This window comes from Pseudochaenichthys georgianus, chromosome 15 (genome assembly GCF_902827115.2).
Source record: "Pseudochaenichthys georgianus chromosome 15, fPseGeo1.2, whole genome shotgun sequence".
NCBI lineage: Eukaryota > Metazoa > Chordata > Actinopteri > Perciformes > Channichthyidae > Pseudochaenichthys > Pseudochaenichthys georgianus.
In genome coordinates, this window is record NC_047517.1 from 24587801 (window position 1) to 24614716 (window position 26916).

The 26916-nt window shown below is 43.3% G+C and overlaps 1 protein-coding gene across 1 annotated transcript in view; it reads left to right on the top strand.

The window, feature by feature from the left end:
* The first annotated feature begins 2538 nt into the window (after window positions 1–2538).
* The window catches only part of LOC117460097 (zinc finger matrin-type protein 4), a 66955-nt gene continuing 42577 nt past the window's right edge, over window positions 2539–26916 (top strand). Inside the window, exons 1-2 of the mRNA XM_034101332.2 lie at window positions 2539–3009; window positions 24442–24558. Of these exons, the coding sequence (XP_033957223.1) occupies window positions 2974–3009; window positions 24442–24558 (153 nt within the window). The 5' untranslated portion in view covers window positions 2539–2973. The remainder of the gene's footprint in view (window positions 3010–24441; window positions 24559–26916) is intronic.

Consider the following 26916-nt stretch of genomic DNA (forward strand, 5'->3'; position numbering starts at 1 on the left):
CTCTTATTCACATCTAAATATAAACACTCTCAGCTAGGGAGTTGGTGGATGAGTGCAAACGAAAGCTGGTGTATCAATTTAATCTCTGTGGATTTCTCTTTCGCCCTTGGAGGATCTGTTTCTATGTTGCTTTACTTTTCCACCAAAAGTGGAGTAGATAAGTGTTCTGTCAGTTCAATTATTACATTTATTTATTCAAGCAGCATATTTCTGCACCTGCCAAAAGCTTCTATGTCATGCTTGTATGAAAACAGTCTCCGTATGCTTTGTCTATTTTAAAATATTCTGTATTTTTTTCTCTGTCTGCTTGTGATTGTATTCCCTACACCAATTATGCAGCATTACAATAATTGGGACAACATTATTTAAAAAAAATCAATGATTAATTTTAGAAATATTGAATGATCATTGCACATAGTCTTTTTGTAGCTGTTGTCCAGGAAGTGCCTCCTTTATTTCACTATCCAATAATTCAATACTGGCTCACATCAGCTCTGTCATCTGTCACTGTCAAATATCAAGACCTTAATCACATTAGTGACAGGCACAAAGAGAAAAACAAATCTATCTCACCCTCTCTCTTACGAAACGTTTTTTGTACATTTTTCAACATCCCAAAAGTGAACCATGCCATGCAGTGAAGAGCTCCTTACACAACAGTGTGCTGTGCAAACCCTCTGTGAGGTTCAGAGAGAATATTTACAGAAGTTAGACACAATTTGGTGATGTTCTTTGTTCATTTCAACACAGCTTCTCTCTAAGCACTGCTATGTGCCTTTCTCTGCAGCTCTGTCATGCAGCTCTCTAATAGTGGATTAGTTTGGCCTTGTAAATGCTGTAAAGCTCTGAGAATGGACATTGATCTTGCAGTTTAATGAGAAATAACAAGGGACAGGCACTAGCACCATTCCTCCCTCCCTCTTGCTCTACTTCTCATTTCAACAAACAGACAAACATGCACACATGCACTCGAAGCACCGGACAATCACAAGAACTAAACATTATCTTGTCCTGCAGACACGTCAGCTGGCATCAGCGTTAAAAGGTAATGCATTTTACTTTTGAATATTACCCGAAGGCAAAAGTGAATGTTATGTTAGGAGGAACGACTTTACTGTCACGGCAAAGGAAACATGAAAGTTAAACACACTCACACAGACACATCTTGCCCTCTTTCTCCAGACCAATGCTGGCACTATACATCCTCAGGCGTGCCTTGGCTGGTGGTTTGATAAATTGGCCCTTTCATCTCGTCAATGCGTATTGTGTCAGTACGTTCCTGTGTATTTGGATCTGTAAGTGCATGTGTGTGTGTGTGTGTGTGTGTGTGTGTGTGTGTGTGTGTGTGTGTGTGTGTGTGTGTGTGTGTGTGTGTGTGTGTGTGTGTGTGTGTGTGTGTGTGTGTGTGTGTGTGTGTGTGTGTGTGTGTGTGTGTGTGTGTGTGTGTGTGTGTGTGTGTGTGTGTGTGGACACATTGTCTGAGCTATAAGTGTTTGGCTTCATCACTGAGGGCTGCTGTCACAGCCTCTGAAAGCGTGTAATAGGCGTCCATTCTCCCGGAATGAATGCACATCCATACACTTGCGAGAAAATGGGAGCATTTCAAAAAGACTTGGTATAATTGAACAGAAAAAATATATAAAAAGGGGCATGGCAATGTCATTCTTTTCAGCTCAGCTCAAATTCGGTACATATGATTGCTTTGGCAAGTGATTTTGGTTCACAGATAATTAATGCAATTTTTGATAGATCTAGGGAGGTTATTGTCGGCTATGCAAAACATTCTGGCACCAAACATGGGGCTTCTGTGAGTTGGACTGTGATTCATGGTTGTGTAGTATTGTGACTGGGATTCAAAAGCAACTGTTAGTCCATTCAAATCCTGACAACACATCATCCTGAAATATGGGATAATTTGCGGGAATTTGGCTGAGATTGTCTGCAAAATAAGACCTGCAGCAAAATACTGCAATCATCTTCGTAAAGGGAACAACTCTAGAAATATTTGCTTTGGTAGCATTTTGGTATTTCTCTTTTTTGGTTATTTATCATTATAAATATATCAGTCTTTTTTCAAGTTTGATTGGTTACTTGTTGAGTCTACAGAGCATGTCAATAGAACAATTATGACCAAACCCATCCAATGTGCCATCTTCAAATTGCTGGTATTGGTTTACCTTCAGTGGCACACTATAGCAAAGACTTGATGGATAAAGTTTACTGTTGAAATATGTTAGAGGTATGAAATATTTGTATATTGTTTGTTTATTCTTATCTTATTAGTTAACCTCCTCAGATGGACTGAAAGTCATTCAAAACATCTCGTCAGTATAATGTGATTGACACACCTGAGCAGCATTTACGCTTAATTAGACTATATGAAACACAGGTTCGCTATTACAGCCATTGTGGCATATGACAGGATTTTTGACGCTTTCTCCCTCTCTGTTTTTATGTAAGATGATATTAATGTGGGTGCACTGTGCTGAAATACTCACTCGACCAGTGCTCCCACTCACTTACTCTGCAAACCCAGCATTCAGTGAACACTACAGGGAGAGCCGACAGCGCTTTCTGTCTTTCATTCATCCCGCTGAAGCTGCTCACACTTTCTTCTTCTCTTCCCTCCCTCACGCTGGTGCAGCTTACTTTGTTTTTGTTTTCCTTCCTCGGTGCCTTTCGGTCGGAGTAGTGGTGGATGATATCAACAGAGCCCCGTTTCTTCTCGGCTCCACGATACTACGGACTACAGAGGAGTCGCTAGAGGACACGCGCATCACGACAGAGAGCAGCGCGAGGGAGTTTTCTGTTCTTGTTTTGGACGGTACGGCGCGATTTTAAACAAGAAATATACACGATATCAGTGTTGAAGAGCAGCCTTGCGGCAAACGCTCCACCTGTCGAGACTCCCGTTAAGTTTTGACGGATTTTACGGCACAGGTGCGTAAAGGATTAACCACCGGGATTTTGCGGATGGTTGTCGGAGAGGAGTCACTGCCTCTGCGCAAGGTGAGTGATGGATTTAACTGAAAAATACTCACAGTGGAGTTTGATCAACAGATGAGTTATTGATCTGTATTGACCTCCTTATTTGACATCTGGATCATTATTCTGTCGGTTTCAGGCAGAATACAGAAGGCTATGGCACCTTAAATCACTTAATATCTCTATATAATTCTTGCTGGAGCGTCAGCAGAGTTTGTAGTAACCTCTACAAACTTTGTTGTTTTGTTTTTTTAATTTGTAAATAGATCTGAGTAATGATATTTATCTCAAATTACAAATTACAGAATCTCCTGCTTTATAACATCATAGTTTGCCTTTCGGGATTGAAATATCCTTCTTTGGCGTTTCTGGATGTTGACCTTGACTTTTTGGACTAATGTCAACTGCTGCAACTAATAATCATAACAGTTGAGTATGTTTACATCGATTCCTTGTTTTGTTAGTCTGTTACATAGTCCAAGGTGCACATGTGTAGTCCGCGCAAGACTCATCGTTCCATCAGAAAAGATGCAACCAGAGAATGGCTGGTCTGCTTGATAAATGTCATGAATGATTGATACACTTTCAACATATAGCAGAATATTTTCCTACCAAACTGCTTTTCGAATAATGTCGCTCATTTCATTTTACCTATGTATGTTTAATGAATTTAGAGAATGTTGGCTGCCCGCCAATTAGATGCAGAGATTTGGCTCATGATTCAGAAACGTTTCACGGTATTGCAAATCCAAGATCTGGCACAGGTTCAATAATGACTTTGTGTGAAATATGAATGTGAGACTTGTCAGATACATTATGGATTAGGTCTGATACTTGCTGCCTCTAGTTTCACTGGCTCCTATCTCATTGAGAGCCCGCTCTTAGCGAATATGTGTCACTTTGGGAAGAATGCTCAGTCAGTCTGGCAGGATGACCAGGCTGTTCCCTAATATCACTCATGCAGAGGTGTCAGGAAGTAAACAATTAAATGTATTTGAGTCATCACACACAGCCATTTCGTTCCTCAGAAAAGCACATTTTGTTTACCCTGCTCTCACCTCACTGCAGTCTATACTCTGCCTTCTTATTTCCACTCTGTTTTTCCACATGTAGCCCAACCTACTGAGCTGAGGCTTCATGCTCTGTTTTCATACAGGTATTAATCCGCATCCTCTGACTTCTAAATTCAGGTCACTGCAGATGGCAGGGCGACAGGGTGTCTCAGAGCTGGAATAAGAGAGAAATGCCCCCTTTTACACCATTTAAGAGCTGCAACTGACAATTATTTGTATAATTGTAAATCAGACCAATAAACAATTGTTCTTTTGGTCCTTTAAATGTCAGAAATGTGTGAAAAAAAGCCCTTCGAATGGTTTCCAGAGCCAAATAAGACTTCTTAAAAACAGACTTAAATCAAAGCTGCAATGGTAATTGGAGTCAATAGACAGAGAAACCAACAGCAACCATTTTGACAGTTAATTAAAAGTAAATTCAAGCAATAATGCCGTAGTAATTATAATATCGTAGTTTTAGTATCTCAATCGGGAGGATTTGCTTCTTTCTTCTGTGGGATCATTTATGTATTTGCTTTTAAGGCTCAGTCAATCAATGTTTATTTTTAATGTTTATTTATATAGCCCAATATCACAAATGTTACATTTGTCTCAGTGGTCTTCACAGTGTGTACAGAATATCAGTCGTTCACAAACAAGACATTTAAAGACCTGATCTTAAAATGTCAATCAATGCCTGACTTAATGTAGACCAGGGGTGCCCACACTTTGCAAGGGTTGCTGAATAACACGTTTTATTTATACATGGGATAACTACAATAGGGCTGCAACAAACGACTCACTTGATAATCGATTAATGAAACGATTAATTGACTATTCGGACTATTACTGTATGCCTTGCACAATTTCTCAAACGCTTTGATTTAGCCATCAACTTTTAGATTTAGCTTGAGGTTGTTTTAGGCATGTGGAAACTAACAATGAAGACAATAAAGATGAATACTTGATTCAAAAATATATATATTATTCAATTAACTTAACAAATTGTTTATAAAACTAACATTGCTTTTTATTTAAATAAAATAAATAATATTTCACATTAAAAGAAACAACAGTGTTTTAACAAATCGTATTAAATAATGTGATGACAGAACTGTAAACAGAATAGCTGAATCTTTAACAAACTAAATAACTCTGTTACCTCTCATCATAAACCCATGTTTGTATAATTGAGTTAAGTCCGTGTGTTGCTGCTAGCATAACACCTGACGTGGAAAAGTTACTCGTGGACGGGGCTACAGAGCTACAAGAAAGACAGTCGAACCCGGTGCATTCCTCCGTCTGGATGTGGAGCACTTTTGCTAAATGTTTAGACAAATTGCTCGTGTTACCGCCCTTACATGCTAAACTCTTATTGCACTTTTGGTAACGAGCATTGTCCACATAGAGACGGGTAACATTTAACCACACCTTGGAGCGCTTCTCTCCGCCATCCCAGCCATGTGTTGCTGCATGTAGCAGCCGCGTGTGTGTAAACTGCCCCGCCCCCTCGCACACGGGGGAGAGATCTCGTCTCGATTGGAAAGATCAAAAATACACCGACCATAGACGCATTTGTTTTGTCTTTTTGCATATTAGAAACGAGTTGGCGACACTAAGACTGCGAGATAATGTTTGTGTAGCAATAATACATGACCTTTCTCTTTCTCAACTCGCTACTCAGAGGGAAGTCGCTGTCATGTGAACACTCCGATAATGCCTCTCCACGTTACACGTTTCTTTGGCAAAGCGACGCTTGCTTTACAAATAAGGCAAATAACCTTTGAATGTGACATCACAAAAAAATATTCTTCCTCCCATTCTGGGTGGAAGTGGTATGTTTTTAGCTTTTTGCTCAGTCCCGCACTCATTTTGTTGTTTGTTTCTTGTTTGTCTCTTTAACTTAATTTGAGTTCTCATTCATAACACTCCGTTCGATGTCTCACTATGGGATGCGCCTCATCGCGGAGCAAACAGAAGCATCAATCTCATTACGCCAATCCTGATTGGCTGGTGATCTTGACGTCAGCGTCAGGGAATCCACCCCCTATAAGTATTCTTTGAGAAAAAAGACCTACACCGTCCTTTTTTTCACCGGATTAAAGACAGGTTGGTAACACTTTTTTTCTCGACGAGTACCTGTTATGAGCGGGTCCTCTCCACGCCACGCGGCGAACAAGATGGACGCCTCTCTCCCTCACACCAGAGGAGTCAGGGACTCGGAGGCTTGACTCTGCGGCTGCGGGTTGAAAATATCAGGCACAGACTCACACCAGGTCTGATCGTCCTGCCTCGGGCTGGAACACGCCCAGGAGGCTATTTGACAACCCCGGCTCGTGCGGGCATTGTGTCCGTTTCACCGTAAAGAGCTTCCGCCGACGGTTAGCACGCCAAGCCAAGCTAGTCGGGACAGGACCCCCTCATGTCCGTTGATTTGCCGGCTGGCAATCAAGACGCGGGGGCGTCCGCCGCAGAGATTGCACCCCGCACTGTGTCGGTCTGGGGCTCATCAACAGCGGCAGCTGCAGAACCGGAGTCCCGCGCCGTGTGAGGCTGGGACCCGGTGGCGGCAAGAGACGCGGGAACGGAGCCCCATGCTTTACCAAGCTGGGGCTCCCGGCTAGACCTCACCATGGTTTCGCCCACGGAGGATGTCCTGGAATTGGATTACATGGAGGACGAAGAGGATGCCTCTAAGTTCCTCCTGTCTGATTCGGATGAGCAAGAAGACGATATCTTCATGTCATCGGCTCAAGCTGCAAAGCCGGGAGCGATGGCTGCTCTCCCGGGCGATAGCACACCAGCTTCGCCCTGTCTAAGCATGGACCTGCAGGCTGTGTGTCAGCGTGCCGCGTCCAGGCTAGACATCCCGTGGCCCGAAATGGCCAAGGAGACCTCCAGGTCCCGTTACGAGGGGAAACATTTTTCCCAAGCAACGAGGACAAAGAGGCAACTCCTTCCGGTCTTCCCGGAGATGTTGGATGAGGTGTCGGTCTCGTGGAGAGACCGGCCCTTTAGCAACAAGGCCCCAATCCAGGGTGCCTCCTCCCTAGACTGTGACGGTATGGAGAGGCTCGGCCTGCTCCGCATACCGCCTATGGAACCGCTGGTGGCAGCCCACCTCCTACCGAGGATGGACCCGTCACCAAGCAGGAACCCCACGCTGCCAGCAAAGGCGGACCGATTCCAGTCGACCATGACTGAACGGTCCTACAGAGCCGCAGCGTTGTCCGCCAGGGCTCTGAACGTTTCCTCGCTGCTAACCGCATACCAAGCGGAGCTCTGCGAGGATCTGTCGAGTAATCCTGGACCGGCCGTTCTGGATGAGATGGCCGCGGTCACAGACATTTGTCTCTGTGTCCAACGCTGCGCCGTCCAGGCCACGGGCAAGGCAATGGGGATCATGGTGGTGCAGGAAAGAGCTAGATGGCTCAACCTCACCAACCTCCCAGACCGGGAAAAGGAGGATGTGCTTGACATGCCCATCGTTCCCGAGGGGATTTTCGGCTCCGCTCTCGCCTCCATGTAGAGGAGATGCGAGTCGAAAAAGAAGCAGGACGAGGCCCTCCACCTCTGCCTCCCTCGAAGGGTCCAGCCGCTGCCTTCAAGCTGCCTCGAACCCTGCTCGGTTCAAAATGCCAAAACAGCAGAGGTCGGAAGCCCGCCCCGAGTCCCCAGCCCAGGCAGGAGACGATGGCGAGTTGGCCTAGAAAATCTCCAGTCCCGGCTGCAGCCGACCCAGAATTTCGGCCAGCAGTCGAGGAAGAAGAAGAAGCGAGCGGCCTGACAGCCCCTCCTTCTCTCCTCTGTGACAGAGCTGGAAGTCCACGGTTCCCCAGCTCTAGATGTGTTCCCGCCGCCTCGAGAGATGCCTCAACACCTTCCTCAAGTCCGCAAAAACACATGTCACAAGTTTGTTGTTGTTTCTAAAATAAACCATTTTCCGCTGACGCATCCAGGCCTCAGGCCAAGGGCGCAGCTCAAAAAAATGAAAAGAAAAACAATAAACAGTCCGTCAACTGTTCCCCTTCTGAGAGCAGCTATGGCCTCTCTCAAAAGGCGGATTATAGACGGGTCTGTGAAGGCACCACTGTGACGAGCATGCACAGTGCCGGCTGGGGCTGTGAAGGCACCACTGTGACGAGCATGCACAGTGCCGGCTGGGGCTGTGAAGGCACCACCGTCACGCGCATGCGCAGTGCCGGTGGTGCCGGGGCGTGCCTATGGGAGCTGTCCTTTCACGGAAGGTGGTCACCACGGACGCATGTCTGACAGGCTGGGGAGGTATTTATGAAGGTCGTCCGGTGAGGGGTCTCTGGAACAGCTGCTATCAGCTGATATCAGCTGCTGTGCGAGCAGACATGGCAGCCCCCACTACGCAGGGACATACTGTCTCAGGCGGGGGGGGGGGCGATCTTTCACCCACGCCCAGAGCGCTTGGTACTATGGGCCTGGCCCGTGAGTGGTACAATCTGAATACAGTGGGTCTCCCTCAGAAGGTGATAGACACTATTCAGAGTGCGAGAGCTTCCTCCACCAGGTCTCTCTATGACTGTAAGTGGAGGGTGTTTGAGGAGTGGTGCCTTCAAAAAGGACACATCTCTTTTCAATGTCCTGTCGGGGTGATTTTATCATTTCTACAGGACTTGATCGATAAACACAGCTTTCTCTACGATCAAAGTGTACCTGGCTGCTATTGCTGCATGCCATGTGGGCTTTGAGGGTAAGACGGCTAGCCAACATCCTTTGGTCTGCCGTTTTATGAAAGGGGCTCGCAGGCTCCTTCCTGTTTCCAGGTCACTGGTGCCCTTATGGGACCTGGCAGTGGTTTTAGATGGGCTCAACCTGAACACATTTGAACCCCTGGAAGGAGCTGACATGAAGCACTTGTCACTCAAGACAGTGCTGTTACTGGCCCTGGCATCCGCCAAGCGGGTCAGTGACATTCATGCGCTATCTGTACTTCCTTCATGCACTCAGTTCGCCCCAGGGCAAACGAGAGTGTTGTTGAAGCCCAACCCTGCCTTTATACCTAAGGTGGTTGGTTCATGTACCCCAATTGATATTGAGACATTTCCTCCGCCGCTGTGTCCCTCCGGGGAACAGCAGCCGGATTTGCTGTGTCCAGTCCGTGCTTTACGCATCTATATGGACAGATCAAAAGAGTTTTGTCATAATGACCAACTCTTTGTGTCCTGGGCTAACCCTCACAAGGGCAAGCCCGTTACTAAGCAACGGCTCTCCCAATGGATTGTGGAGGCAATTGCTTTGGCCTATACGAGTCAGGGTTTGCAGGCACCTTCGGGTCTGCGTGCTCATTCGACTTGTGGTCTGGCTAAATCCTGGGCTTTGTTCAAGGGTGTTTCCATCCAAGACATCTGTGCAGCGGCGAGCTGGTCCTCGCCGCTCACTTTTGTCCGCTTTTACAGGCTAGACGTCTCCGCTCCTAGTGTGGCCCGAGCAGTGCTGGGCACCTTGTTGAGTCAGAGCTCTACCTGTTAAATTCTGGTTGGTTTGCTGATTTTCGAGATAAGCTCGTCTGGCAATACGGGAGCTACAATTTCCCATAGTGAGACATCGAACGGAGTGTTATGAATGAGAACTATAGATTACTTACGTAACCCCAGTTCTCAGAGTAACATGTAGTGAGATGTCTCACCAGACGGCCCTCCTTGCTATGGTGAAGCGAGAAGAGGTGCTTATTTTGAATGACGCATGCGACGTCACGCAAGCTACTTATAGGGGGTGGATTCCCTGACGCTGACGTCAAGATCACCAGCCAATCAGGATTGGCGTAATGAGATTGATGCTTCTGTTTGCTCCGCGATGAGGCGCATCCCATAGTGAGACATCTCACTACATGTTACTCTGAGAAATGGGGTTATTTTTTTGTATCGCTTTGCATTCTGGGTTAACAGACTGGAAAGCGATAGGTCACTTTTTCTGGCAATCAAGTAAACTCCTGAATTAAGTGGCAGGGAGGAGGGATCAAAACCTGTTTTGTCTATTTTAACGGAACTGGATTTCTTTTTATGAATGACTCGCGATCTACCAGCATCTGACCCGCGGTCGACGTACTGGGCACCTCTGATGTAGACCAAATAATTAATCCTCTTATCAAGAAAATAATAATTACATTGATCAATAATGAAAATATGTGGTTATTGTGGCAAAATCCCTAACAAAAAATGTTCAATATCATGAGAAACAAAAAAAACAGTCAAATACACTTTGGCGTCTGGAACCAGCAAACTTTGGGCATTTTTCTATATAAATTACTTATTGTTGTTAAACACTGTATATGTTGTAGAGCAGTATCGTAAATGTATATGTAATTAAGATGTGTTGCCTAGGGTACTTTAGAGCTAATACTCTTAAGTGTACATTTAAAGAGGGGCAAAAAATACAAAATAAGATAAAGCAGGTTAATTAACATGTTTTTCATAATGTGGAACATATGCAGTGAAGCTGTTTCCAGCTCGGAGCCATCTAGAAGTACAGCCTATTTCACTCTTCCTCTCTCTGTCTCTCGTGAGGTGCTGAACTGCATCTGGGGGAGAATCTGATTAACAGACTGGCATAATTTAACCAGTCCTGAAGGAATAAAAGGAAAAGTGATGTTGTTCTTGCAAAGTGCTCGCTTGCCTTCTATACAGTACACACAAATAAAGTGCTTGCACGCACACGATAGACACACACACACAGTCCGAGAGCAATAATTGAGGCGGTGATGCTCCTCAAACGCTTCTTCGCTCTTAAAGGACATGGATTGATTCAATTGCTCTAGTTTCTTTAAGATTGATAGCGCATCATTTGTAGGTGTGTGTCTTTTGTGTGTGTATGTTTTCCTCCAGGAGTGCTCCATAGCAACAGGCAGCATATCTTCTTCAAATATCTGTTTCTCACACACCGTATGCTGTGACCTTTCTGCTGTCTGTGTGCACGCACGTCTTTGCTCGGGTGCATCTGTGTTAATGTGTTGGTGGGTCTGTGTACATCAGTGTGTGGGCCATTTGACCTTTCTTGGTGTACATTCATTGATAGCTGCATAATAGCTTATATGGAACCACCCGCTGTGCCTGTCCTCATGATCAAGATATTGAAGCAGCATCAGTGCGATGCCAACCTTTCCCAAAGAGCTTTTTGCGCCTCTTTTTTCTCTCAAACAAAGCCAATATTGTCACAATTGTGCAGTGCTGATAAGGATATGGCATGCTTTAGCAAAGTGTCAGTTTATCAGTCTTAGACTATTTCATGTATCTCTCCGCGGAAACAAGAGACATCTTTAATATATATCTCGACACGGTTTTCGTGTTATGTTAATATCAGTGTTAGACTAATAACTGGTTGCATATTTCATTTCCGGGAATAGCAGACAGTGCTCTTTAGAAATCAATTTTCTTTTGCTCCATCACCATGTTAGGAAACTGGCCAGCTGCCAAATAGAGAGGAGACGAGGGAAGGAGAGGAGAATATTGTGGGTGCATTAGTGGATAAGCAAAGGAAACATGTCTATCAGATGTAAAATCTGTTATTTTCTGTGTTTGAATTGGTCTTAAAAAGGTACTTCCTTTCTCAAAACTTCCTTCACAAGCACACTTTCGAATAGATGCAAGTTGAAGACGCTCAGTACATCCACATGTAATTTTCTATTCATATAGACTAGGGTGCTGTGAGGTCATGTCCTATTTTATCCATGCCAGAGTGTGTATGAGTGTGTGCATTTGTTTGTGATGCACAGCATGTGGTCCAAGCTCATACATACTGTATCAATAGCATATTCCTTTGTGTGCATGTGTGTTTGCTCATAATTCACAAAGCACAGTATGGTGTTTATATGTAAGCTATCTTTGTAGATAGGGGATGTGCATGCAGAGACTGTAATTCATAATCAAATAATAACTTACCGCGCTATCGTAGATTCGGTGCTGCATGTGTAAGTGCTGTTGGCATTGCTCGCTTTCCTTTGACATAGTCCTGCAAGATAAAATAAAAAACCATTGCCTTTTCCTCTTCAATTCCCTTATCAAACTCATATTAAATATCTTGAAAACACTGTATTCTGTGAATCGGAGGAGGTGGAGTTCATGTGACTGAAATTGGCTTTAATAGATAGTGTGTGGGTGAATAATAACAATAAAATAAATCTAATTTAATATTATTTGATTTATCTAAAGTTCAATCGAGAAGAGTTTTAGTTGCTTTTCTTTTCTGTTTATTTTTAACATGGACTTTGTTTGATCATTTGACAGTTGATTGCGATGGTCAATGCCATCGATCTTCTCTGTTCTTGTGGCTGGATGCACTGTTCTCTAACTAACACAAAGGGATCAACCAAGCTCTCACAAAAAAGCTGAAATCAATCCTTCCAATGCAATAACACAGTCTTAGAGAACACAGTCCAGCTTAATTGATCATATGTTAGTGTATTACTTTCTGGGACAGAGCATTATTTACATTTCTGAAAATACGAAAATACAATAAATTTGTATCTGTGGTTTCCGCCCCGTGCATGCAAGAGTTAAAAGTCCAGACATAGGGAATAAAAGCTTAGAAAATACAATCGGACAAGAAGACAGCTCATCTATTAGCAAAACTCAGCTCCCGACAAACTGAATAAACAGAAACCTCTACAATGTGAGAGTCGAGTTCGATCAATCCCAATGATCATATAGGCAGCCCAGCATGAAAACAACAAAAACTTTCCTTTACCACTATTGCACTTACCCTACCTGACCCTGAACTGCGTAATCATTTCAGCACAATTACACTGGAGGTTCTACAAGAAGCCAAGCAACATAGTTCAAGAGTCAAGATAAATATTTCTAAGCTTTCAGACAACCACTGTCAGAAATGCAGTCCTAGACACATACCTCTTATACAAGATGCACTAATAGGCCAGGTTTTACCTCTGGGCTGTTGTGAGGATCCCTGCAGGCATGGCAACTTACATTTATACTTAGCAAACACTTAAACACAAATAAAAATAGGAGACCTACTATGATTGACAGGTGATTCTACAAGAATATCTGTCTACATGTCCCCTTAGGACCAACCAACATCATTAACTCTCAGCTGTGTTGCTGAAACTATTAATACCCCCGTTTAAAACTTTTTAGGAGCAATGCGCTCTCACGGTATAGATGTGGCGCATACATCTTAGTTCCTACTCTTTTCCCTCACCCTATCCTAAGGGAGTGCATGTACGTAGTAGACACGTTGTGCCTCTCCACCTCTGTTCCTTACTTCTTACTTGCTACCCCTTATCCCTCAACCTATCCTAAGGGAGTGCATACGTAGATATGTTAGTTTTGCTGCTTGTTACGTTCCCTCTAAATCTAGGGGTACCAAGGGAAGTAACAAAACACAAGGTTGATCAGGCACGAGAAAAAAGAGAGGAAACTGTTCTCTGGAGTCACGAACAGGCCTTTTAATAGTCAAAAAAAGAACAGGGGCTGCTCACCAGCTAACTTGCACATTAAACGTGTCCCATATCCAGGAGCACATCTCTTAATGATCTACAGAACACAGGTTGTACGCATGCAGCCAGAGGAGAAAAATGGGCCCTCACTGCAGTCTTCCTCTGGTCCTATATGGAGGCCCTGACTGGGAATTAGGAGCACCTGGGGAGAGGCTGCACCTGGGGACAATCAGGCTGCACCTGGGGAATCAGAGGGAGAGAGAGAAAGACACACACACACTACGGCACACACACACACTACGGCACGTAACACTGCTATAGGCTTAGACCGTCGGGGGACACCTTACTTCTTCCTTCTGTCTGTCTGTCATGTTCGGAATAACCCAGCTTCCCCCAAATTTCGTTTGGTGTCTATATCTACGCCGGGATCCTGAGTCCTGGCTAGGGTTGGGTATCGTTTGAATTTCCACGATTCTGATTCCGATTCCGATTCTACTTTTCGATTCCGGTTCTTAACGGTTCTCAATTCCGATTCTTTGGGGGGCAGGGTACCATAATGATACATGCTTCTTCCACCAAAAAAATTACATTTATTCGAGAAACTTTTACACAGGTTAGTTTACAGTAATAATCACATTAATCAGTCTGTTTATATGCACTGCTATGTAACTGTAACCTGAGAACCACTGAAGCTACAACAGTGCAACAGTCCAACTTTTTAAAAACAGTTCTTGTTGAGAAAAACAAGCATATCTGCCTTCTCAGGCATACCGGGAAGAAATGTTTGAACATTTTAAAGTAAAATGCTTCAATCTGGTGCACTTTAAGCAGAATTACTAGAGACTAGATCTAGGGGGTAGAACTCAAAACACCCATATGAAAAAGATCGGTTTACATTTTAATAATTAAATAAGTATGTGAACATAACCAATAACCTACCATAGCCAATAACAAATACATGTAACGTATTTTATTTTTGTTGTTCATTCATATCTTATTTTACTATTTTATTTATGCATATGTTTTTATCTCTCCAGTTTAAAACGATATGTCTGGTTTACTGTTCTATAGTATACATTGGAATGATTTCAAACCTGTTTTATCCCAATAATTATAAAGGAGTGCCTTGGAAATATGTGTTTAAACTTTACATACATTGTGATCAAAACGTTTGAGACCCACTGAGATAACTTAGACTAAAGTGAACTATCTAAACACTCAAGAGTCCTTTACCTCACTGAGCTGTAGTTATCAGCCACTCAGTCTGACTGGAGAGGACTCTCCCTCCACATCATTGTAGAAACATCTTCTTCTTCCGTTAGAGCAGCTAGCACCAGATGCTAATAACAACAGCGCGTACCAGTGCTCCCTCGCTCGCTCCCACGCTCACTTGCATTTTGGCTGTGAGCTGCGGGTGCCAGATAATCCAACATCCCCCATTTTCATCACTTACAGCGCCCATCGTACAGGGCAAATGAAAAGTGTAATCGGGATGAAAAGGGTGTTACATTTACTTAATTATGAATGTTGTTACAATCAAGGCCGAAAATTAGGATGAGCCCCAACGGTCAAAACATTTATTTTTTCTCCCAGAGCTGTCAGCGCAGCGCCTCCACAGATCTGGCGCCCTAGGCGAACATGGTTATGCTGTAGGAAGTGTAGGTACAACGCTACATTTCCCGCCCCGCCGCAGTCATACAGTAGGCTACGGAGAGCGGTGAGAAACAGTTCCTCAGGCATCGAAAAGCGGAACCGAAATTCACATTTCTATTGCGGCTTTCACACCAGCGCTTTTCAGTTTCTAGCTCCGAGCGGGCGCTTTTCTGGTTCAGCTCCGGTTTCCCTTTTCAGCTCCCGCTCTGTACACACCGCCCACTGGCGCCCCAGAGCTGCCCCTGCTGCGTCATGACGTCACCATTTACATCTCTGATTTGCTCCCCAACGGCAGCCAATACGGCGCTCACAACAACAACAACTGCGTCGGGTCGATGATCGTGTTGCTTTTAATCACACGAAGCCAGAATAAATTGAATAACGACTTCTCCAACCTTATACTTTGCTCCAGAGTGCCATGGTTCATTGTTTATTAATGTGTTTCTGCAGCATTTACCGACCGCTGCAGTATTGGCTGTTCTTCCACGGGAGTTTATTCTCCCGTTAGCTCCCGGTTAGCTCACACTGCAGGGGCCGCTCTAAAGTATTCAATGTCCGACTCACACAAGCAGCTGATGCATATCCCCAGTTCCCCTTAGCCTAAGTGAATGTGTGTCAGTCTGAATTGACACTGTTTGGTATCACAATGCTGTTATGAAAGTTTCTCTGGTATAAAACGGGTGATGTTAGCATAGCAACCGAAGCTAAACTGACTACTTGCATCCGATAGCTCCAATAATACAAAACAACACGTCTGCCTCTCTCCACAATGATCGATAACAGTGAACGGATGGTCAAAGTAAGGTACAAATAAACAGAAGCCTGGTTAGTGTTGCCTGACTTTATAAAGTGTGTTTATAGGCACTACTGCTTGTAGGCAGGCATAACAGTGTTCAGGAGAGGTGGGTTTAGTTTCCTGCACGCCTCGACGTAAGAGAGACGTAAGCGACGTCGCCTCTTAGCTCCAAAGCTCTTGCCTCTGGACCGACAATTTTTTGGAGCTGGAAATGAAGCGGATTCCGGAGCTAAGAGCCGGCGCCGCTGCGGTGTGAACAGGAAAACCCGGCGCTTTTCAGGCTCTAGCTCCGAGCCGGAGCTGAAAAGGCGCTGGTGTGAAAGGGGCATAAATGATGCCGTTGGAATCGAAATGTTGGAACCGGTTCTCGGTACCCAACCCTAGTCGTGGCTGATCCTGTTGCTGCAGTTCTGTGTCCTGGATCCGGAGTACTGGATCATGAGTTCTGGATTCTTAGTCCTGAGTTCTGGATTTGATTCCTGGACTTCGAGTCGTGGCTGAACCTGTCTCTGTGGTCCTGCCTGACTCATCATACTACTTCCCTGATGGCTCCCACAGGATTGTTGACATCTTCGTGGATTCATCATCTTATTACAGACACATGCATTTCCAAACATTCGGTCTACCTACGCTGTCAAATGTATTATCTCTTCGATTTACACACGGCATCTATTGCACGTCTGTCCGTCCTGGGAGAGGGATCCCTCCTCTGTTGCTCTCCCTGAGGTTTCTCCCATTTTTCCCTTTAAACTGTGGAGTTTCTCTCTGGAAGTTTTTCCTTGTACGATGTGAGGGTCTAAGGACAGAGGGTGTCGTATTGTCATACTGATATTCTATACACACTTTAAAGTCCACTGAGACAAGTAACATTTGTGATATTGGGCTATATAAATAAGCATTGATTGATTGATTATAGTCAAACCACCAAGATATTGTCGTAATATTGGATTCAGTCAAGCTGGTTGTGCCATAGAACAAGAACTTATTTTACGAATGAGTTAGAGGGGAAGTGTCATATTGCTTATATACATAATATAATAATAAGTTGTTTGTTAATATCAGTTTTAGTAAGGGAGACAAAGAGAGTGAGAGAGAACAGAGATTTGGAGAAAGTCATTACAAAGCATTATTTGGCTTGTGTCACTTCAGCTGTTCCACTTATTGCAATTTTATGCCTGATTTGTTTTACACTTCTTATTTTCTTTCAAGTGTATTATTTGTATGTCTCACTCCAGCTCAGTCTTCTTGGAAATACATGGATTTTGTGTTGAGGTGTATGTTGCCTCGTGGGAAATCTGTTTGCTCCCTTCTCCATTTCACTTTAAGCTCCCTACTGGTAGCTTATCATACATATTGTTCTTGGTAATAGAGTGAGAGATTGCTCATGCAGGCTGGGTTTAGAAAATACATTAATGAAAATATAGAATATTAATATATTTCTCAAGTGCTCTGACTGCTGTTGAAAGTCCTGCCAACAAGGGGCTATGTTGTGTGTGTGTGTGTGTGTGTGTGTGTGTGTGTGTGTGTGTGTGTGTGTGTGTGTGTGTGTGTGTGTGTGTGTGTGTGTGTGTGTGTGTGTGTGTGTGTGTGTGTGTGTGTGTGTGTGTGTGTGTGTGTGTGTGTGTGTGTGTGTGTGTGTGTGTGTGTGTGTGTGTGTGTGTGTGTGTGTGTGTGTGTGTGTGTGTGTGATACTGAGATGAACTCTTGATACCTTCAGCGAAACATCCTTGAAGTGAGTGCTTTTGTGCTTAGTGCAATACCATGTTTGAAGACCCTCTTTTATCGATTGCACCATTTTCTTGCTTTGTTTGATCCTTAAACCATGCTTTGACATCAGTATAGTCCTAAGGGCTTGACTTGTACATTTGGTATTGAATCGGAGTGTGAAGTGCATCAAATCAAGCTCTTGTTAAGTCTATAATTGCTCTTATGCTTTCAAGGAGAAAATATGGTGATGAGAACTATGCCAAGAAAGTTACACTAAACAGTAAAAGAACATTTGGAGAGAGTGTGCCGAAGTTTAAAAACAGTGCAATTAGTTGCTAATGGAACAGATAGACCCCAACAGTTTTGTTGCTACTCAGCATAGCACCCCCCATATGTTACAGTAACAAAACAACTCCCGTTCAAACTTCAGGCCGTCTTTGTCTCCCCCCATTAACCAACCAACCACACACACACACACACACACACACACACGCACGCACGCACGCACGCACGCGCACACACACACACACACACACACACACACACACACACACACACACACACACACTCAGTTAAACTGGGAAACCCTAACTTTGCCTGGGATAAGTCTTTGTTCACCCTCTGATGAATCCATATGTATATTGTGGCCTAAAGCTGAATATCTGTGATTAATACCATTACCAAGTAATGACCCAGAGAAGATTTCAGAGATAACAACATCATGAATAACAAGGTTGGATACACACAAAATAGGTTACAAAGTCTAAGAGATCAATTAAATGAATAGTGCCCTTGCCCTGAGATAGCGCTACTATGGACCTCCTGTTCAATCTTTTCTATCCACCGATGTAGAAAACTCAACAAAGAACCAAGAAGAGATACATCTTGTGTCGAGTTCCATGACATTTTTTAATTGCTGTGCTATTTCACTGCAATATTGCATTCAATGATTGGAATGAAACACATAAAGATGTATTCAAGGTTTTCAGACAGTTAATTGAAGAGAAGGTTTTTCCTCTGTTTTCGATCATACTAGAAATGCCTGATCAGTTATTGCCAATCATTGATAAGTGATATTGGTTGATACATGTGCATCTCAAGACCAGTAAACACAGTGTTTTACCACAGGTTTGTAGTAGTAGATTGATTGAAAACTAACATTGGAACACAAGCTCATAGTGAAGTTGGCAAAATGTGCATCTTACATTTGATCTGACATTTTTCTGAGGTGATCGCACAAGATAAATAGGTCAGATGATCAGCAAAGATGTAACAATGAACCCTGGGAGGGGCATGATTGTTAGTACCAACAATTCATAGAAACCCATACAATATGTTCAGATATGTTTAACCCAAAACCATCAAATTGTTGCACTAGTCAATGTTAGGGGATCACTAAAGTCAGTAGGACACATAAGTTAGGGAACAACAACTCCGTACAAATTGTTATGCCAATCCATTAAGCAGATGTTGAGGTACTGTATTTCACAGGGCAAGTTAAATCCTATCACCAACGGTATTAGCATTCATAGCATGGTCTCTTTTGCAAGGAAGAGCAGAGATTGTACACCCATCTCAAATATAATTAAACGTATCTGCAAGTAGCCTTAAGAGGAATGAGTGTCTAGCTTCAAGTTGCATTGCAATTTATTCCAGTAGTAAGGTGCATAATACAGAATCGTATCTGCTCTTCTTTTTCTAGAGTAGATCAATCTAGCCTACACCATCCCTCATGAATAATCCCTGCCCTCAAGGCCACATGTCATCCACCGGGAGAGGAAATAGGAAATGGAGAAAAAATAAATTGGGAAAGGAAGATGGCACGTATAGTGCTGCTAACATGTGTGGTTGTTTTTACCCGTCGATATCAAGTTGCTTCTCAATATCTCATAGGGGGTATTTAGTCTAAAATAGAATATAGGGCACAACAAGCAGTGACCAAAGGGAGAGAGTAATAAAAACACAGACACACACACCGACTCAGAGGGAGGAGTGTGTGACCCGACCTTGGCATTAAGTGACGTTTCTTTTAGTACCACATTCTGTCTCTTCCTAAGAGGACTTACCCTGTTGGTTTGATGCTGAAATTAGCGATGAGGGAACAGAGAGCAACCCCTCACACAGATTTGTTGTTTTGTTCCCCAACAAGATATGTGTGTTTGCACCCTGGCTGTATTTGAGTCAGTGTATGTTTGCAGTGTGCAGCATTAATCAGTGAGCTCCTGCAGTGCAAACAGAATGAGTGAGAATAGAGATTCAGTCTTGGGCTCTGGCTCCTTAAATGACATTATTCCCTCAGTCTAGTACCTTTGATTGCTACTGTTCAAAGGTAAGGGGGAGATGGAATGATGGTGTCGGAAAGATCACATTACCCAGAGTGAAACAGGAAACAATTTGTAACGTGGAACATCAAAGGGACACGGCTGCGTACCTTTGCTATATAGGGTTCCATATTATTAACCCTGCAACCCTTTACATTGTTATACCCACTAGTGACTCATTAGACGGGTCATTGGCTCCCAGGCTGATGTCAATATTTCATCGTCTGTATGCATAATTTGACAGTTAAATCAGAGCAGCCTTTTCAAAGGAAAAATAAACTATAAAATTGTGAGCGCAGAAGAGGGAGAGGGGAACAGGCAGTCCTCTTCACAGCAGCCCTTCTGATGGAGCAGAAAGGGAAAGATTGATGAGGGAGGAAGAGAAACAACAGGGAGCCTACACTACTGCCCCAACCACCGGCTCCTTTTATTCCTTATCATCCCTGTGTCTTAATGTTTGATCTCTGTAAAGTGTGGCACCTCTTTCTGTCTTTGACAAGTTCCTGTCAAGTATAGTGATTCCCAAACTCTGGTACACATGACACTGGGGGTATGCAAGCTTCACCTTCGTAGTGTCGTGTAAGAGGATTGCTGAAATACCCAACACTTGCAAACCAACTGGCCCCAAAATCACATTACAGTGTTTTAAAAATAAGTTGTTGGTCAAAAATATATTAGAATCAATAATTGGCATGACCTAGTAAGTTAAGTGACGGCTTAATGCAGTTTGATTCCGACTCCTTAGACGTTGATAATAAGTAGTATTTTCAAACGTTTCTTTAAAAGAAATAATTAGATCATAGACAAGCGGCAATGCTGACCAAAGATAGATGAACCTTTCAATGCTGAACAAGAGTTTGAGTAGACAGTTGAGCCGCTGAGCGACAGCTTCTAGAAAAATTAAAATACATTACGAATAGCAACATGGGATTTACCGTCACTGGGATAGAGGAAAAGACAAGGCTGTATAAAGGCAAGGGTTTATTATAATGTTACACTTTTGCTATCTGCAGTGGGAAGTGGTACTTAGGTCATTTTGTTTGGTATGAAGGGGTAAATGGTCTAAAAGGTTTTGGAATTTCACCATTATACCCATAAAGGTGTGTTTTCAGTTCATATGTGAAAGTATCTGTAATGAGAGCAGTGCCTCTGAAGCCCACGGTGGGTAAAACCTTACTATCTATGTCACTACAATAAGGGCTTTCATTTAATAATGCTATCTAGTTGTGAGTGATACTACAAAGTAATTAATATCCTAAGTGGTTGCATTTACAAGACAAGAACAAAAAAGCCACGTCCAATTCAATGCCAGCTTTTTAATGAATGGTGGGCCAGCGGCTGAGATTTGAGGGCGGGCTCAGAGTTCACATGAATGTTAAATAATTGATGTGGTCTTAAAGGGGAATCCCCTCAAGGTTTAACCGTCTTCCGATGCCTCAGGCTTTCATGCATTCGCTAAGACTTATCTAGGTTTAGAATCCCATTTCTAATACGATTTCTATTTTTAACCCCAGCTACTGTTTCTGAATAATTTTCACCCTTTCTTCCTTACTTCAAATGGAAGAGGTCTCTTTAAATATATATTCACCTTTCCAGCAGATATATTTTTACTGACTCCCCCTTATTAATCCTCAACATACTTTTGGATCCACTTTGAACTTGATGACTAGATTTTCAAGTGTTTTTATATAACATTAAATACTTTCAACTAGATAAGAAACGATCAATACATTTTGGTTTTGTTGACCAACTAATATTAAATTGTACTTTTTATAAAAATCGATGAGTTCCCTCAAATAGCAGAGCCCTAACTGACAAAACTAACAGTATACATGTTTTATCAATGGTCAAGTACATCATCATTGATTCCATATTTTCAGTGACTTCTGTTTGAGTCTGAGCCAAAAATAAGATGCTTGTTAAACTGCAACTCTAGAAGGCCGAGCAATAAAGAAGGAATTTAAAGATGAACTGAAGTTGAACTGTCGGCTAATTCTAAATTTAACATATGACCATTTGTGTTTTATGCCAGTTTAAACTAAAAGTCGCACTCATTAGATTCTCAAAAAACATAGAATATAGAGTAACAGTCCTCGATACAGCTGCTCTGGTCTGATTTTGTGGGAATGAAACCACGTTCCTCATTAGGACCTCTAAGCCAATGTAACATGAAGACATCACGTCCAAAGCACCAATTATAACCCCCTCCCTCTCTTTTTTCCTCTTTCCTTACCGCTTTCATTTTCCCCCCGCTATCTGTCTCTTCATCTTTTCGCTTCGATGGGCCTGCCATTCTATTAATCTCAGCAACAGATTGCCTCTATTAATTAGTCTACATCTCCCATCTTGCATGTAATAATCAGAGGTAATAGAGATATTAGGAAGATACGGTTATTTCTGCAGCCACTATCGCTTTTAATTAGCCCGAAGATGAAGAGATAGATTCGCTCCTGCCTGGCTGACGTCCAGACAGACAGCGCAAGGTATTTTTATCGCCACAAAGTTCTCTGTGAGGACACGTATTCAGCAGCAAATATAATGTGTCAGTTTGCAAAATATATCTGTTCCAACATGTCTCACAGGACACTTCACATAGTGAGGGAAATAATGCATCACTGTAGACAAATCACGTTTCCAGCTTTTCAGAATTCTTATAATTTCTCACAGACACACATATAAGTTACACAGCACACAAAGAGGTAATAATAATGTGTGCTTCTCTAATTCAAATGTATCTGCATTGCCATTTAATTTTAAATGATGGGGGTCATACTGTAGGCTCAACGACATAATTGAGAAAATGTCTATACAGCATGTCAGTAGTTAATTGGAAGGGCCAAGGTGCACTAAACAGACAAGGAGAACAGACATGGGTAATTACCGGTGGTGTGTTAAAATGTGTGTGCGCTCACATGTGTGTCACCGTGTGAGAGTCAGTGCTTTCGCTTAGAGGTAATTACACCCTAGACTATAAATAAAGAATACCAACTCCTGTCGCTACTTCTCCCCGCTGACACACGGCGTCGCTTTTTCCTGATCTCATCGCTAATGTTGTGATTTTCCGGCTACCGTGCCGGACAGAGTAACTAGAGCTGACCTCTGCAGCATTCATGTATCTCACTCTATAAAACACTTTGCCGCTGCAAGCACTGTCCTGACGCTTCCTCGGGGCAAGGAGCTCATCCAGTTTAATGGTTGATGTACCTGGACCGCTCCCTACACACCCGTTACTCACCCTTACCCTGTCAGAGCACTGCCTACAGGGCACACATAATGAAGAGAATATCAAATGTAACCACACTGCAGAGCACATAATTAAACCATTTTCTATTACGGTGCTCAGTATCAAATTTAAAGAAAAACACTGCTGCCAGGTTTTCAAGGACCCAGCTGGCTCCCAGTGGGATGCTCAGGTCTCCATGGTGTTACTGGTCAGACAGTTTTACCACTGACTACATTTTAACAAACCATTTTTCTCCAGGGAATCTTGAAGGAGACCTTATAACAATTCAACCCAGGGACTGTAATCCTTATCCAAGTTGCTATTGGCTATACTGTGCAGCTTTACAGCATTATTATCATCCTGCCAGTGTTCAGAAACCTATGCAAAGAGGGGGAATGGTGGGTCTTTAAGCATTTCTAAGCTTGCAAAAATTGAGTGTCAAAATTCAAATTTAGGGTGGTAGGAAAAGCTTTGGGATTGTTAGTCACTACAGCCCAGTAGGAAAAAAAAAAAGGTTGGAGAAGTAATGAGAGCAGTCAGAGCAGAGCTTAGTGAAGACTGTAAAATGACTATAGAGTTGGAGAGATGAATATATTTATCACAAAGAAGGCAAAACATGACATATTTGAGTCCACTATGTCCTATTCTGGATTTTAATACCACATCTTTGTAATAGAAGTAAATAAAGTCAGACAACTCCTAACACTGTTCAACATGGATGTCTGAAAAGTAACTTGTAATTGAATTGTAAGTAATTGATTATGTAGTTAATAATAGGAACACTTTGAACCACTGCAACATTAACATGCTCATAACCCATTTGTGTATCATGAATGCAGCACTTTGAGAGGACCCATACTTTTGACTTCATATATATAATCTTGATGATTCGATATAACTTTGTAACGATTACCTGTTGGTTTGGAAAAATGTACATTATAATTAAAACCGTAATTAAAAGAAACTCTAACTCCATGTTAAGTGAGCGTTATCACATTATGTTTAAATATCTATATATATATAGAAGCTTATTGCTAAGTAAGGAGCAGGAACTCCAGCCAAAGCCTCAGGCCACTGTTCTCAAGACTGGAGCCAACATCATCTGAGAGAAGATGTTCTGACGGAGAGGATCAACATGTATTTGGGACGAACTGTCGTGTGCAATCTGTCACTCTAAAGGGAAATCTAAATTGAGATGAGATGCATGCTTACGCATCTCTAACACTGTATTCCATTCTGCATTTGTATCATATTTACTTGTGTTTGGTCCTGTGTTTGTGTAGTCTCGGATGAAGATGAAGTCTGCGGGCGTGGTGGACGGAGGCTTGTTCACAGAGAGCTACTGTAACATCTGCAATGCCCAGCTCATCTCTGAGTCCCAGCGCACCGCTCACTACGAGGTGAGTCCGTCTCCACTTACACACGAATGTTTGACAACAACTGAATAAAACAAAATGCTGCGACGAACACTGCTTTGATGAGCAGATTTGTTATCGGTGCGCTTTGCATCAATCTTAGTACTTTGTACTTTTGCTATTGTGCTCATCCATTATACATAGACTTAATGCTGCATGGTAATGTTAGTCATTTGCACAAACAAACACGCAGACTTTTTGTTTTAATGTAGTCTACCTCTCAGCAGTCTCCCTTTGAGCAATTTAATGAAAAGCCATCCAATAATCAGCCCTGTGCAATGTTTAACTAGGGTGTGTGTGTGTGTGTGTGTGTGTGTGTGTGTGTGTGTGTGTGTGTGTGTGTGTGTGTGTGTGTGTGTGTGTGTGTGTGTGTGTGTGTGTGTGTGTGTGTGTGTGTGTGTGTGTGTGTGTGTGTGTGTGTGTGTGTGTGTGTGTGTGTGTGTGTGTGTGTGTGTGTGTGTGTGTGTGTGTACTGCATACTGCATTGAGGTTGTCCTTGATTACAAGACACAATTGAGATTAACAAGCAGACTAATGAGGACAATACCCTTATCAGGAGAGAATTAAGTGAGCACAACAGCAGTGTGCACATATCTGCACGCATGTGTACCAACCACATTCACTTCAAAGTATTTCTGCATTTCAACTTTCCTCCAACAAAAACACACAGCCTTGATCTGTGCAAAGAGTAGGCCAGCTCAGTTTATGTTCTCAGTGTCACCTTTACTTTCTATCGAGGTCAGTAGAACAAGGAGAGAAGACATAATTTGAAGGCAGGGAGAGTGGGAGTTTGCATCTTAGATTCAATACATAAAGGGCAATCAAAAGGCAGCTTTACTTGTAGAGCACTTTCTATACAGAGGGTAACATAATATGTTAGACAACAACAGCAGGTCAAAGAAAGGACAACTTTAACGTGGGATGATTTAAGGAAGAGGATTCTGGAGTCGATGCTAATCAGGACTAAGGCAGTAATACACCTGAACAATTCGATCTATGATAAAAACACCGAAAGAATAACTGTTGTACTTCAGCAGGTTTGTACAACAATTAGCAATAACAGCTTGCTTGCAACTACCATTCATAAACTGGCTTGCATAGATGGACTACAACTAACACAAATGTTAACTATGAACAATGGGTCCTTTAGCAAGTGAAATATGAATCTACTTGTCAATATGACAATATATCACATTTGGTGTTGTTGGTAGCTCTAAAAAAAAGAGAGAGAGAGATTGACTGCTTACTGCCTTAAGAAGAAATGTTTTCACCAATATTTTCTCATTTGGGATTTGTTTTCCATCCATCCATCTTCTCCCGCTTATCCGTGGTCGGGTCGCGGGGGTAGCAGTTCCAGCAGAGAGCCCCAAACTTTCTTTTCCCTGGCGACATCAACCAGCTCTGACTGGGGGATCCCAAGGCGCTCCCAGGCCAGCGAAGAGATATAATCCCTCCACCTGGTCCTAGGTCTACCCCTTGGTCTCTTCCCAGCTGGACGTGCCTGAAACACCTCCCTAGGGAGGCGCCCAGGTGGCATCCTAACTAGGTGCCCGAACCACCTCAACTGGCTCCTTTCGACGCGAAGGAGGAGCGGCTCAACTCCGAGTCCCTCCCTGATGACCGAACTTCTCACCTTATTCCTAAGGGAGACGCCAGCCACCCGGCGGAGGAAACCCATCTCGGCCGCTTGTATCCGCGATCTCGTTCTTTCGGTCATGACCCATCCTTCATGACCATAGGTGAGGGTAGGAACGAAAATGGCCCGGTAGACAGAGAGCTTTGCCTTCTGGCTCAGCTCCCTTTTCGTCACAACGGTGCGGTAAAGCGACTGCAGTACCGCTCCCGCTGCTTCGATTCTCCGGCCCATCTCACGCTCCATTGTTCCCTCACTCGAGAACAAGACCCCGAGATACTTGAACTCCTTCACTTGGGGTAAGGACTCATTCCCTACTTGGAGTGGACAGTCCATCGGTTTCCTGCTGAGAACCATGGCCTCAGATTTGGAGGTGCTGATCCTCATCCCAGCCGCTTCACACTCGGTTGCGAACCGATCCAGTGAGTGCTGAAGGTCTCAGACCGATGAAGCCATTAGAACCACATCATCTGCAAAAAGCAGTGGTGCAATCCTTAGTCCACCGAACTGCAGACCCCCTCCCCCACGACTACGCCTCGAAATCCGATCCATGTATATTACAAACAGGATTGGTGACAAAGCGCAGCCCTGGCGGAGGCCAACCCTCACCGGAAATGGGTCCGACTTACTGCCGAGGACCCGGACACAGCTCTCGCTTTGGGAGTACAGAGATTGGATGGCCCTGAGTAGAGACCCCCTCACCCCATACT